This window comes from Musa acuminata, unplaced genomic scaffold (assembly GCF_036884655.1).
Source record: "Musa acuminata AAA Group cultivar baxijiao unplaced genomic scaffold, Cavendish_Baxijiao_AAA HiC_scaffold_468, whole genome shotgun sequence".
In the NCBI taxonomy this organism is placed as follows: Eukaryota; Viridiplantae; Streptophyta; class Magnoliopsida; order Zingiberales; family Musaceae; genus Musa; species Musa acuminata.
In genome coordinates, this window is record NW_027020715.1 from 769885 (window position 1) to 785055 (window position 15171).

General features: G+C 42.0%; 1 protein-coding gene across 1 annotated transcript; it reads left to right on the forward strand.

Moving 5' to 3' along the window:
- Window positions 1-1557: 1557 nt before the first annotated feature.
- LOC135660049 (small ribosomal subunit protein uS4m-like) lies at window positions 1558-10082 on the forward strand. The gene has a single exon (XM_065176342.1). The coding sequence runs from the start codon at window positions 8348-8350 to the stop codon at window positions 9344-9346; it is 999 nt and encodes a 332-aa protein (XP_065032414.1). The 5' UTR covers window positions 1558-8347; the 3' UTR covers window positions 9347-10082.
- The last annotated feature ends 5089 nt before the right edge of the window (window positions 10083-15171 follow it).

The window sequence follows — 15171 nt, forward strand, 5'->3', positions numbered from 1 at the left end:
GAAGAGAACCACTAACAATAAGACTTGAGCTGGGGGCAGGGCATCCAACCACTTAGGTTCTTTATTAGCCCACTGAGAGCCGCTACCATACCAAGTAGTCAACTAAACAATAGCAGAAGATACATCTGGATCAGCTAGAGCAGGATCGGTACAAAAGTAAGTGACTCTAAGGGAAAGTATGTGACTCTAAGGGTATAGAAAAGGGATAAGGTATAGATTCGGGTATTATTCCTCCCCTATTCTCTCTGCGCAAACAAGATTCAATGAAGTTTTGTTGAGCCAGCAGTGGATTTCAGATCCGGAGAATTAGAAAGTCCTGTATCCTAGAGTTATGACCAAGTCCGCCAAGTAACGTAGTCAGTGTAGCGGCAGGGCTGCTAGAGTTCCTCTTGTTATAACCGCCAAGCTTAGTAGTTAGTAGCGCAGAGTTATGACAATTCCAGCTTTCGGGAGCCTGAGTTCTAGCGTCAGCGAGTTCAAAGCTAAGGAGCCCCGGGGAATTGAAGCCTAATTGAATCTACTTGAGGCAGCCGAACCCCATACAAAGTAAAGGACATAGGCAAGAGGCACTGTAAAGGACATAGGCAGAGAGAGGCACTGCTATCCCTACTTGTTCATTATTAGTAGTTTGGTTCCTCTGAGAAACTAACGAAACTAAAAAGCTCACCTATTACTGTACTGCTGGCTCTAAGCTTGAACATTACTTACTGCTTGCTCCGTTGCTTATTCTCCCCCTATAATGTCATAGTTGTAACAACACTGCTTACTGAATTCATAGTTTTCACAAAACAGCTTACTTCTTTTTCCGTTGCTTTAAGCAAATCGGATTTATTGGCATCCTGACTAACTCGTTACTGTGTCGTACTCTTTTCTGGCCTTGCGCTTCTAGTTCACTGCCCTGACTTTGTTGCTTGTTCTGCTTACTCACTACTTCCTCTATTCTATGTTGCCTTGTTTGTGGTACCTAACAGCTTACTCACTACCTAACTCTTCTTCGGGTGGGCCGATGTCAGTTCTTCTCTTGTTCTTACTTGTTCCCCGGAAACTCACTTCTGACTTGTTTTGTGGAATTCCATTTCCAAGAATCTAACTCATAATCTCTATAATAAATGAATATAAGATAATCTCTAAAATAAATGAATATAATCACTTTGCTTCAAAACAGAAATGACTTATCGGGGAACCTTAGCTTACATTTGTATGTTTCAGGGCTTCTTGAATGTGAGTGCACAACTCATGTAAGGGATTAACCTAACTTAAGACTCCATTACTCTACAAACTCACAACACTGAAGAAAATCATGGAATTGAGTGCACCTATCATGCTCAACTGAAGAAAAGCAAATAACTGACATATTTTATAAGAGAGTAACAAAACATCCTGCAACAACAACTCGAAGAGAGTAACAAAACATCCTGCAACAACAACTCGCGTTAGCACCCCCATAGTAGAATTCAATTGATTGGCACCTAGGAAGATGGAGGTCCATCTTAATATCTAGGAAGAGGTCTATCTTAATTAATCTCTATGGAAAAATGCATGAAAAGGACAGAACAAGCAACGTAGTGTAGTGCGCGTTAGGAGCGTAGTGGGGAGTTTTTCCATAAGTGAGATTAGCCATATCATATGAGCTCCGTTGAACGGCGGCATATGGTTAAACGACGCAAAAAGGGGTTGTTTTATTACTATTTGGCCTTGCTTGCTCGTTCTCTTGAAAACTCTATGTTGGTTGATTGCCTCTCTCTCCTCTGGTACTAGGCCTCATGAAGTTACTAGATTATAAGCAGTTGACAGATAAGAAACAGACGAATTAGCCGAGGGGGTGTAGTGTAATAGACATCTAGTATATACTTGGCCTGTTAAAGTGGAATCCCTGCTCGTTAAGTCTAGTATTGTTGTCAAAGGATCTGAACCAGTGCTACCGGCCAAGCAACTAAGCAAGCCGCTGCTTGGCTCTTGCTTTCCTGTCTTTCACTATTGGGCTACTGCCCTTAACTCTTTAGTCCAAGTTGGGTCTCGTACTTGTTCATTTCGTTCTGAAATTGATTATTCCGTTGACTTATAGAAGTTTCTCTAATGAACTACTCTAATGAAATAGATGAAAATATACTTGTATGTGAGAAAACACATTCCAAGTTGTAATTGCTTTCCTTGCTTCCCAACTAAAACGACTATGATCGATTGCTAGCCACCATAAACTCACTAGAGATAAGAAATGGAACTAGTGCTGACAGGGTCGATTGTCCGGTTCACTGTTCCATTCTGATATTGACTACTCAATGGCTTATAGCTCGTATACAAACACTGGTATCCCCGCTCAATAGCATTGATGAAGTGCCCCGCCCACCTTACCTTAGAAGCATTGGTTGAACCGCTACACTCTATCTCCGTTGATTACTATCTATTGGATTGAGCTATAAAAGCTATTTGACCTACGTGAACACTTCAGCAGGAAAGACATAGTATTGATGAATAATCCGCAAGAAATTCCTATTGACAAAGACAGGAAAGGCATGCTGTCATATTAGAAAGAATCAGAAATGTTCGTTCCCAGCCTGATGCATTCGTAGCTCGATCGTTGCTACGGGACTTGTGAACAGTGAGCATATGGGCATAAAGGCATCAAATAAATAGGAAAAACTCGAGTAGGCGGCTGACCCTCTTGAACCTCCCCTTTCAGAAACTCCTATGGCCGATCTTCCTTCTTAGACTCTATTCCATCCCGCTTATCCTTTTGAATATCATTGATTAATTGAGAGTTTTGCTACCGCCACTCCTGAAGAACGCCTGTTACGTTACTCTCTTAATAAGGAGCGAGTCTCTCTTGATTAAACGCTTAACGGACTAACTGGGGGTGATTGGATCGAGGTTCAATAGGTATGATTAAAGAAAGAATAGGTTGGTATAGAATAAGATTGGGTCCTGATGGTCTGCATGATTCACAAGATAGACGGAGAGAGGTTCTGTTAACTGTGTGTTTTCCTTCCTCCCCTTGTCAGTCGAGTGCTTACGAGCATCAATCCTTTTCTATTTCACTAATTCTCACTGTCCCTAGATAGAATAGATGAGATTCCAGAAAGGGTATGTATGTCCCTAGATAGAATAGATGAGATTCCAGAAAGGGTATGTGAGATTCAAGGGTATGTCCCTATAGATAGAATAGATTCGACTCAAGGGTCTGGTCTGTCCCTAGATTCTATTTAAAGGTATGTTCCTAGATATAATGGATTCTATTAAGGGGTCTGTCCCTAGCCTGGATATGATAGAATCTATTTTTTGGTGGATTCGCCTAGATATGATATAATCTATTTTAGGGTGGATTCATGGATGAGGTCGAGTGGTCTCAGTTGGAGATGGTATATTGCACTAGTTTATGGATTGAACGAGATTAACACTTGGAACATAGGACAGGAAAAACAAGGGTCGAGACTGATAGGCTGGCTTGGGGGAATAATAATACTGTGGCCTCCGTAGAACGGATTGGATGCTCCCCTATTAATTAGAATATGCAAAGCCAATGGAATCGAGCTGACTAAGATGGATGTAAAGTACTTGTTTAAGTCCTAGCAACAAATCTTCTGTTCTTTTCTTTCTTTGCGGGATCGGTTTCATTCCTATCACTTTGCTTTGTTATCAGCCCGGTAGAAGTCAGAGGGTTCCCTTTCTTGTTATCGCTACCGGTGGAAGGAAGAGGGCAGTTCAAATACCTTGATTGAGACGAGACGGTATAAGAGGGCAGTTCAAATACCTTGATTGATAGCTATTATGATCAGATTCCATGTATCTGGATGGAGTCTTCTATAATTTATGAAAAACACTCCTGTCCTTACTGCCAAACTGTAGTAAGCTATAGTATTTTGCTTGTTTGCTTGTGTTGCTTCTTCACAGCATAGCTTCAACACTCTCAACTCTACTTAAGAAAATAATACATATAAGTAACAAACGGTGAACGAAACTCTACCCTTGGCGCGCCCTAAAAGAGAAGTCCGTTAATGTACCCCGGAAAGTAACCTAACGCTTGCACATTCTATACAAGAATAAAGGTCAACAACTAGCGCTTAAGTATCACATTCTAGAAGAAAGGTCAACAACTAGGTAAACAAACGGAATCAGAATAATATCATTGAGTGCCGGAGTAACAAAGCACTAGTGTGCGCTACTAATGCACAACTCGCTAACGCAGGAGCTCAACTCAAGCTTCTAACTCAACGACTAACGCAATTGAATATCACGTGTAACATAGTTAATAGTTGATTAAACAAACAAGCATTCTTATTAACTGGGTAGCAAAGTCGACTCAACGGGCTGAGGTAAATAAATCCGAATGGAAGAGAGCTCTTAATACGCCAAGCCAAGATAACCATCACAACTTCTCAAGCCAAGATAACCAGAACACAACGCTTCTAAATTGATTCTCTAATAACTCGCCCGCCTATAATGATAAGATAATATAAGAAAGCCTTCACTGAACTTATAAGTATAGGCCGGTCTGCAACTATCAAGGTTTTTTCCACTTTACGAGATACAGCTATCGCAGCTACAGTTTGGCCTTTCAGTCACGCGTACCCTAAACTCCAAAACCAACTTCAGGCTAATGCACAACTCAAAGAACTCTGTTAGCCCATACGATCAAATGGTTATTCACATAACTCAACAAACAACGGAACAAGCAAACTAACCGCATTGCTTCTATTGCTTGCTTCTTTTCTGAACCCTAGATTTCAGTACTCATTTATTCTCTCAGCAGCCAGCAGCTGACGCTGACCTTGCTTTTTGACCTTGCTTGTTTTGTTCGATAACTCACTGACGTCTGCTTGTTTACTGACTTATGCCTTTAAGAATGACTATGGGCATCCGAGTCAGCTAAGCTTCTAGGGATGATAAAACAATCGTCTTCTCTCTTCCTACTCGATCTTCTAGGGCGAATTCAGATCTTAGCTTTCCCGGTCGCTGGAGCAGCCGCCACTCTCCCTTCGCTCTGGAACACCAATGATGATGAAGATAATCCTTCTGATTCTGCTCTTAACAACTTCTTCTGGTAGTAAGATACTCTTTCTTTTCTTCTCTTCTTCTGCTCTTAACTACACCTATATTTATTGCGAAAATAGACTCGCCTTTCCACAAGCAAGACAAAGAAGCAAAGCAAGAGCGTGAAGTTCAGCGAAGAGGGAAAGAACGTAGCTAGAGCAGTTCCAGCAGTATTTCCTGATGTGTCTTGCGGATGCTGGTCTTTTTGGAGTTCTCGCAGTATTTCCTGATGTATCTTGCTTGCGGGTGCTGTCACTCATGCAGGAGCCTCTACACCAGGTGTCATGCAATAACTATCAAAGTGGCAAACGCGGTGGCTTCGGGCAACAACGGGCATTTCCCATTCTTCTCTTAGTGGGTGGGACAGCCAGAGATGTAGGGTCTAGTGGTTTTCAGCCTAGATAAGCTACAGCGGCAAATCACTTCTTACGAGTTCCCAACACAACTACGCGTAATACTTTAAACAGGTGTGGCTGGATGCTTCTTCTCAATAGGAATAGTAGTCAAAATCCAAGCAAGCTTATTATGAACATCTATTGGAGTCGATCATTTCCAAGATCCAATTCTAGTTTCTTATTATGTAATGGAATAGCTTTACAATCTTCCGTTTTACGCTGTAGCTTAAAGGAGAAAATGTTCTTGGTGGATGCAGGACCAGGTACCCCACTCAATTGTATGGAAGATGAGCTTACAGGAGTGCCAATAAACCGAGCCACGAGCCACAGGTTTGAGAATAAGGTGGGATCCCAGAATGTAGTGGCAGGTGACTCACAGATTCCAGAGCGGATTAATGATAGATTCTTAATGGATCTAGTGGCCGGTCAATCACAGATCAAAGAGCGAGCTGTCTTAAGGTTTCATGATTTTTGGGGATCCCTGGATGTATTGGCTGGTGAACCGCTTCTTCTTCCACGAAGATTAAGACAAAACCGAGCTTGGATGGAACTGCAGAAGAATTGGCGAACGAATAAGAAGGTCAAAGGCTTCATTATTAACAAAGTCAAAGGTGGTTATTCAGTAGCCATCGCGGGTTTCATTACCTTTCTTCCATTCTTTCCTCTCAACACTCAAAAGATAGCGAATGATAGATTCACCATTGAGAGCATTAATCCCAATAGGAGGAAAATTGTGGTGTTCTAACAGCAGTAGATCCAAGTAAGATCAAAATCCAATCAAAAGGAAAGGCTCTCAGCTCCTTTCTTTTGTTGAGGGAACTTCTTACTGCTTGCTCTTTCATAAGGTAAGCAGAGGAGCATTGTATGCTTTTTTTACCCTGGTCCCATCCATTCTAGAAGTCAACAACAGCTTAATCTCGGCTTAGCTTACGGCTTCATCTTCGTCATAGAACATAAATAGTCCATCCCGTGCTCAAGCTTTCTCTTCTAGGTTTGGTCCTACTTATTATTCTTTACGAAAAACAAACAAACCCCAATTCTCAACCGGCGTGGCACAGCCTTATTCTCAATAGAACAGGAAGAGGAGCAAATAAGGACCACCAAAAGTAACGACAACCAAGATAGGCATAGTGATTCGATCCTTTGAGAACCCTATTTTGAAGAACCACTATTTGTTGGGGCTTACCCCTAACACACTACAGATTGGATTGCCTGATTCACGAGTCTTATATACATTGTTACGATCACCTTTTATTGATAAAAAGTCCAGAGAACAATTTGAAATGAGAATAAAGAAACAATATCTGGTCATAAAAACAGAAAGGCATGATTCATTGCGCAAGAAGTTCTTTCGGTTAAAACGCCGTGCGACTCGGAGAACATAAGACTCTTTTGTAAGGCTTCTAATCTTGCCGACGGAATGCTCCTACCCCACCATGCCTAGCCCTTTCCCTTAATCATAGGAGAGGAGGTATGAAGCGTGGAAAAGAATGCAATCAGTGTATATGACATCATCATGTAACCTTAAGGAGTGGAGGTAGCAAAACTCAACATTGATCAACGCGAGTGAACTGTGCTTAGACGCTTCGTCAAACCGCACCACATCTACAAGAGGAGCTAATTTATGAGTGGGCTTCCCCTTTCGATTCACGGAATGTGATCTGAGACACGATGGGAGTTTGCGTGCCTCGGTAGGCAAGAGATCACCGGAGTATAGCACAAGATCGCCTTTTCTTGCTGCCATGGGGTCAACCTGTTAACAAGGTAAACCCAATGGGATGGGAACCAAAAAACAGTAGGGTACCGCATTGGGCAGAAGACGATTCAAAAAGCGAAGGCTCACCCTTGGAAGTGCCGGGTGAGATAGGCAACAGGTAGCTTGCTTCCATGCCGTCTACGAGGAATCAATATCTCTTTGCCGGTGCTGACTTGGATCTCGGGTGACGGAATAAGGCGGCCAGAAGCCACTTTTCGTTTACAGCTTACTTAGCGGGCGAAGCTTTACCGATATAGGCAGTAAGCTTGGCCACAGCGAAGCGCTTACCAAACGCTAAATCAAGAGGGCCTTCGACACTTGAGCCGTATGCGGGGGAACTCGCACGTTCGGTTCTTTGGGGGGGAGACCTTAGGTTGAGCCATTCCATCCCAATAGCGTATATTTGGAGCTCAATATTCAATCCGTCTTTCTTGCAAGACCCGTTTAGATAAGGGAAAACTCAAGAGATTGCTTCGAAAGCTATCGAAAATACCTTGAATACACTAACCGAATCATATCATAAACCAGAACCACATTGGATATTGTGTCTTGGGTTCTTTTGGGATAATGGATAACAAATGTATTTTCTTACGCGCTATATCCCCTGCAGTTTGTTGTGGCTTTCTCATTCTTGTACAACACCCAACCTCTGGAGTTGATTCATTCTGTCATCATTGTACCACTAAATGTTCAGGACGAGGGCAAGTCCCCATTTGGAAGATGCTACTCCGGTGACTTTGGTCCGCAACCGACATCAACTATTTCGTTTCGTTCGTATAGAAGTCTGAGTGGATCAGTAGCTTCTGCATAAGCAGTGAATTATAAGACTGCGTGGAAGCTGGTCCGGGTTTCTGCAATAGGGAGCAGAGCAAGTAGGTCTTCGGCACGCCACACTTGAAGAGCTTTCCCGCTCGCTTTCTGACGACACTGTCCTTTACCTGAGCACTGTTACACTGTAGTGAATGTACAGGCATTCAAATAGTTTCTACGAAGTCGTATATTTAGGTAGGACTTATGAGAACTTACAACCACTAGGCAACCAAAGTCATTATCTCAAATCTCTAAAGTGAATTGAGTTAAGGGAGGACCTTGGGGTGTCGTGGAATAATTTGGTTCGATTCCCGTTATACGTGATGTGGCAAAAAACACTTATGGAAGGGGAAATTTCATGCCTGCATTAAGATTTCAAGCGTGTCGTCTACTTCTAGGAAATGTTCGGAACAGAGAACTTTCTCTAATACAACGCAGCATTCTCCGAAGATTGAGGAACAAGAGGAGATCAATCCAAATCAATCTTTCTAGGAGAGAAAATCGAAACTGTTACATTAAATCACAAACAACACGAAAGTTGTCCCTTTATTATGGAGATTTACCTACAAGGGGGCTTCTTCGGAGAGGAAGAGAACGAACTTCATATATCCCTTTTCTACTCAATCAAGAAACAAGATCGGACGTGATTCTGGTTCGTCTCCATTTTAGTAAAACCATTCCTCAAGCAAGGCAGCCGATAAGTCATCGAAAGGTTAGTTTGAATAATGGACAGGTCAGCATAACAAGTTCTCAAGTTTCCCACGGTGATCTAATATCTTTTCCAGAAACTATAGCCGAAATACAAATAAGGAGATCTTTCTATATCGACATATCAGTTGGCAAAATAATAGGGAAATTCCTGCCGGTCAGAATGTGGAGAAGAACCAAAACAGAATGGTTCCGCTTACTCAAAACAAAGAGGGGGTGCCGTCTACTACTCCAATCCGGGTTTTTGCAAGAGTTGCGTGATTCTATGCAAGAAGAAGACTTAGAAAGAACAAAGAAGTTTGGATCCGCTAAAGTATGCTTAGGCAGTTCCTTCGCTGAGCACAACAGAATGAAGAAGAATTTGTTTCATTTCAAATACTTTTTCTTATTGAAGAGAAGGAAGGAGAAAAACCGAAATCCTCCAACTCTTTCCATATGCGCTTTTGTTGACAAGTATAAAGTATATTGTAATTCGACCTATTGCTCTGGATCCCCTTTTACTAGGAAGATAAGAATCAAAAGGATCGAACTACCTACTCATTATTCGGAGGTAAATCATAGAACACCAAAAGCTGTGGTATCTTATGGACCTAACTTAGGGAACATCCCTCACGACATAAGATTGAAAGATCCAAACCTTCCTCTTTAGAGCTGATAAGTAAGAAAACGTGGCCAAAGCATATAAGCCCTCATAGGGAAATATCCATCCTGGGAGTATATCTCTCCTTATAGAGAGGGTCTCCCTTTGGATAGAAATCAATATGTAAGACCGTCGCAGTCGACTATAAGTATCAGATTGCTGGCCTGAGAGAAGGCAGTCTCTCTCGGGAAAACATTGCCCAATTTCTCTTCTTTCTTTTCACACAGGCGAATAAAAGACACTATGAACGAACATGAGTTTCAAATGCTCAAAGGGGAACACACTTTAGACAAAGGGATTTGTTGTCAGGAGGAGTTTGGACTTTTCTTAGAAAGTCAAGCTCTTGACAAGTCCCAAGTGGATTCATAGGTCATTAATTCATTCATTCTTGTAAAGCTCTTGACAAGTCCCAAGTGGATTCATAGGTCATTAATTCATTCATTCTTCCTTTAAGTTCTCTTCGATGTATCGATCATGCATTCCTAAACCACATAAGCCGGGGGAGATGCTACCCGCCCCGCAGACATCATTGTCATGGATGCAGCTTTTTCACATAGTTTTTTAGGACATCTTTCTAGGGTACTCCCATTGGTTTCAAAAGAAAGGAAGGGTGCTAAGAGCCTGCTGCAAATCAAAACTTACAGCTAACCACGCGACTACATATAGAGTGGCATTTTCTATTTGTTCAAAACTCTGTACCATAACTCCATTTCTCTTCTTCACACAATTAGCTCTTTCTTTCTTGACTGCTCCCTCGAAATCTGTCTTCCTTTGTCCGAGTCATAGTAGGGATTTTGGAAGATGCGGAAGACATCCTGAAACTATACGATGGACCTACCTCTTTCAGCAAACTCAAAGGGGAGCTAACGAGTAGAAGACGAAAACTCTAACATCAGAATTCGAATAAGTAGTATAAGTTTGGAACGGGAGATACGGAAAGGAAAGGCCAAGTAATGTATCATGTGTAGCGGTAGTATTGGGGTACCCTTACTTGATGGTTTGAATTCCACCAAGCAACTCATGAGTGGCAGATCCAAACTCTAACATCAGAATGAAAACAACAAAGGTAGACAGGATAGTCAAGAAGGAAGAACGAGAGGGACAATTAGAATACTTTAACCAACAAGCAAGAATGAAGGGTAGAGTGCGCTCCCACAAAGGAAACTCTTACGGCCAAGGGATGAACTCTCTTACTGCTGAGCCAACTTCTGTATTATGAGATGAAGTTCTGTATTATGAGATGAAGCCTTAGAAGAGTCAAGAAAAGATAGTGGTTTCAATCCGGAGTTAGTGCAGTAACTCATAAGTCTTAGGGTTCTGTTCCAGTCTTATGGTTGTTAGTTTCATTCCCCCCGATCTGATATCAATCCTTTGACTTACCTGTTTCATTCCCGGTTTAGCTCAATGTAATCGACCCTTGGTTGCATACTGACTATCCTGGGTTTCCGTCTAACTACTGATACTCCTTGGTTATTCCCCTAACAGGTATTCTGACTTATTACCTTTATTATTAGATTCAAGGAAGTATGCTCACACTAACATCAGAATAGGGCTCAACAGTCCACGCATTACTTATCGCACATCCAAGGCCTCTTACAAGTAAGTAGCTCAATGTAATCGACCCTAGTTGTTAATTACATGCTATAAGAGTAGGCCAGTTATGAGTTGAGGCCTCGCTCCTAGGTGTTTCATCCGCACTGCTTTGATTCTAAGTTCAGAGTGAATAAAAGCCTTACTTATGAGTTATTGCCTTATCAATAGTGGGTAAAAGCCTTGTTTGTTAGTCAGTAGTTCCATTCCTGTTGTGTTGGCATTGGTTCTATTCTTGTTGGCAATGGTTCAATCCTAAGTCAAAGCAAAGGATGAGAAGCACTCGGGTTATTCTTGTTAACAGAGGAGCCATACTTAAACAAACGAGTAACAGGCGGATAGCCATGATAGTCAGGATGTGAGTAACGAGTAGGGTGTTTAGTGGCTGGGAGTAAGGCCTGGGCTACTAGAGTCGATTCTTCAATTGTTTTCTTTTATTCAGATATTCCCCGTAGTGCAAATCCGCATTGAGAGGTTCACAGTTGTTGCCTTGCTTCTTTGGAACTAATCAAATAATAGGAAACAGGAGTCTTTTGACTATAAAACAGGAAAGACGGACTAAAACAACTAAGTAAGGAATTCCAGAAGGGAGTTTCAGCTTGAAAGAAAGGGCTTTGTTTTGTAGCTTGCTCATTCCGTTACTAATGAGTGAGAGTCTCTTGAATTCCCCTATAAGCGCGAGTACCCCTATTAGTCTTATACTGCTTACAGCTGAAAACATAGATTGTAATAAAAAGAGTGGAGCGGCAGGGCTGTTCCCGTTATGAGAAAGACCGACCAAAGAGCTTCTACTTATTTGTTATTGCTTACATTCATTGCTTACTGCTGGAACAATACTCTCCTCTCTGAACCGAACCACTCGAACACCTTTACTTCCCGCTTCAAGGCCAGGACTGCTCTATACTCAATCAAACCATAGCCTCTTTTCCTAAATTCCATTAGTTCCGTTTTCGATTCCATTCAGTATTGACTTTATTGTTTCAGTTATAGAATGCAAGATCTGGCCAGAATACATAACTTGCTGGCGAATTCAATGATTTTCTAGAAGTAGAGAGGCCCTTATAGTAAGTTCAAGACAGAAGCCACTATGAAACTGGATCTCCCACTGCACTGGCTACAAAGTGAATCAGTAAAATAGTATATTTCCACAAAGAAAGAATAATGTTAACGCGGCAAGGAAATCTATCGCATGGACCCACAACAACCAATGAAATGGGCGAAGGGTAAATTAGGGCGTATGTAAGAGAAGTCCAACCCAATAGACTTGCAGTACGAAAGAAATGACTTTTCATAGAAAGTATAGGGATTTGCCCTACCTACTTTAAAACCTTTCAACAAGGAAAGACAGTCCCAACAGATCTCCCATTGCCGGAAAAGGACCTAACCTATACTTTAAATAGAACTCAAGCCGCAAGGAAGGCAACAGGACGAGTATCATTTCAATTGGATAGGCTCACCTGAAAACTATCAACAAAAGGATTCTTTCTCACTGGCTGAATAAAACAGTTGTCTGACTAGGAATACTTAAAAGTGCTTTAGACCTAGGGATGCTTGCCCTCAGACTCATAATAAAGGTATTATACCACCGGATCTTTCCTTGGCTGGATCGACATTAAAGGATTGGGGCTGACGTGTTCTCCCTTGTCTGCTTTCAAACTGCCTTCTTTCGCTTGACTCTAGCCCTTACCCTAAACTTCCTTTCCCCAACTCCTGCTTTTTTGTGACTTTGAACTTTATGGCTTGATCACAGGATTGGTCTCACTTTATGGCCTTACCCCTAGAAATATACACTGGCCTAACCAAGATTGCTCACTCGACGGCTATACGATACAAACTGACTATAAGATATAGGCTGGCTTTAGGCTGGCTTTAGGTTGATTTTCTTACTTGACTATCTTGCTTGCCTTGGGAAAGACTACTGCTTACCCGCTTGCAACTAGCTCACAGGCCGATGGACTGCACTCGCTTTAAAGCCTTCCCATTATCGAAATCAAAAACGGATTTAGGAACTCGACCTATAAGGATAGGGATTAGATGGGGACTGACCTGGAGCTGCATTGGCAAGAATGGAAATAGCTGCAAGAACTAGATCAATGGCTGACAATTGATACTGACGATCGCTCGAAGGCAAACAAAATCCTCAAATAGAAATTGCAAAAGTGGATTCGTTCTCCTATACCGACGGAAGCCAGGCTGAGGTGATTATTATCCCTAGAATCGAGGAACTAAAGAAAATAGGAATTCCACTCGAGAAGAAAAGAATACTGTATAGCTAACTGAGTGGGCACTAGAGAATAAAGAGTATGTAAGAGAATACGAGGGATAATCAGAGCGGAGGCATAAGATAAAGATAGTACTGGCTTTCTTTGATACTCAAGCAGGAGAAGAGAAAGAGAGTACGGGGTATTACTTACCGCTACTCCTTAAAATAGTGGAATTTGAGGTACTTAGTTATCCTCTCTGTAGGAAGCTGGTCTTCAATTCTTACATCTTCGGGGTCTAATATTTGCTTTTACTACCTTTATAGTTGCCCGTACAAGGTCTGGCTAATGCGGTGGAGCTATACATAGGTGAGGGCAAGGTAGACCTGATCCTAGCCACCATGGACGACTTTCAAGTGGTACTGGGGATATACTTACTAAGGCAAGTAAAGGATTCTAAACCACACATGAATTCGCTATGCATTATAGAATAGAAGACACCCGCATGCTTCCTCTGGTACAAGGGACCAATAAAAGACCAAGGTAATGCTATCCGCCATACAGCTTAGAAAGGCTTTAAGAAGAAATGCCTACATTAGTACGTTTGGTTTACCTTCTTCGTTCTACCACTTCCGGGCCCAATCTTCGTTATGTCCCTTAGTTTGCTGGGCATACCATTCTAATGCTCTCGAAAGATACAGATTGGCATATGTTGTTATATGCTTCACACATGTACCTTTGACTCTGCTTTATAGATGTCTCTTTTGCTTAAAAGACCAGACCCGATCCTTTCTCCTGTTCCAGAAACGAATTAGTGTCTTTTGATTAGCTGTCACATTCGGTCAAATGGCACAAAGTGTGAAATTGGCCAGTGTGCGCAGTTTCCTTTTCTCTTTTGTATCGAAGGTTCAAAGAATAGTCAATTGCATACGGGTTGTAGACAGAAGTGCCCGAAGGAAGGTCCTCTATTCGTATTCTATAGAAACTCTAAATAGCATAAGAGAAGAAAGAGCAAGTCAAGAAAGCCCGTAAGGGAGTCAGACAACTAATATTCTGGTTCTACCACTGCAGGGCCCAATCCGCGGTTGCCTTTTTGCCATTACTAAAGCCGTCCAAGGGAAAGGGATCCCTTGCTTTTTGGGGGATTTGGTCTGTGTCAAAAGAAATAAAGGATGTGCAGTTGCCCATATAGTAGCAATGGGGTGTCGCGGAAGCCACGTCTGGGTCCAGTTGTGCCCCTCAAGCAGGAAAGGGGTTGCCATTTCTTGCCCCTTGGCGATGGACCTGGCTAAATTGGAAGCAAGAGATCGCGAAACAATGCGTCGACTCCTTTTGAAACAGATCCCATCCATTTTCCATTCTTTCCTCCCTCCATTTTCTCCTAGCGGAGCGGGCATACCGTCAAAAAGTAATAAATTGTAATCCCCAACGACAAATGAACGGCCATTTGGGGGGACTAGCCAGCTTCCCATTAAAAAGAAAGAGGGAAATTCATTGCACATACATTAAGGGAGCCATTGAAAGGTTACTAAAACACCATAACTTTACTTTTGAACAGAAATAGAAGTTACATTGAGCAATTAAGCAAGTCAAGTGGGCGAGCAGTTTTAGGTTACTTGTAGGGCGAAGGAATAAGATTTGTTGACTTGACTTTATGGGCTTTAGAACAAGATTTGTTGACTTGACTTTATGGGCTTTGGAACAAGTAACTGCTAATGTGTAGCGTTAGTGAGCTGAGTGTTACATCTCTCTTTCTATACAAGGGCTCGAACTCAGAACTCGCTTGACTATTGATTCCAATTCAAGGACAATCTCTGGCGCCACTCTACAGTACTCTCTCTGTCTCAAGGGAAAGAAGCTCGTTGTGAGTATATCAAAGGTAATACTAGCTCGTTGTGAGTATATCAAAGGTAATACTAAATCAATAAGATCTTCTGCTTTAGCTTCTGCTTCAGCCCTCGAAAGATCAGTATTAGTGGACTCGGCCCAAGAAAGAAGTCTAGGTTTCACTGGTTTACTTCCAGCTGTGTTTAAGTCTGCAAG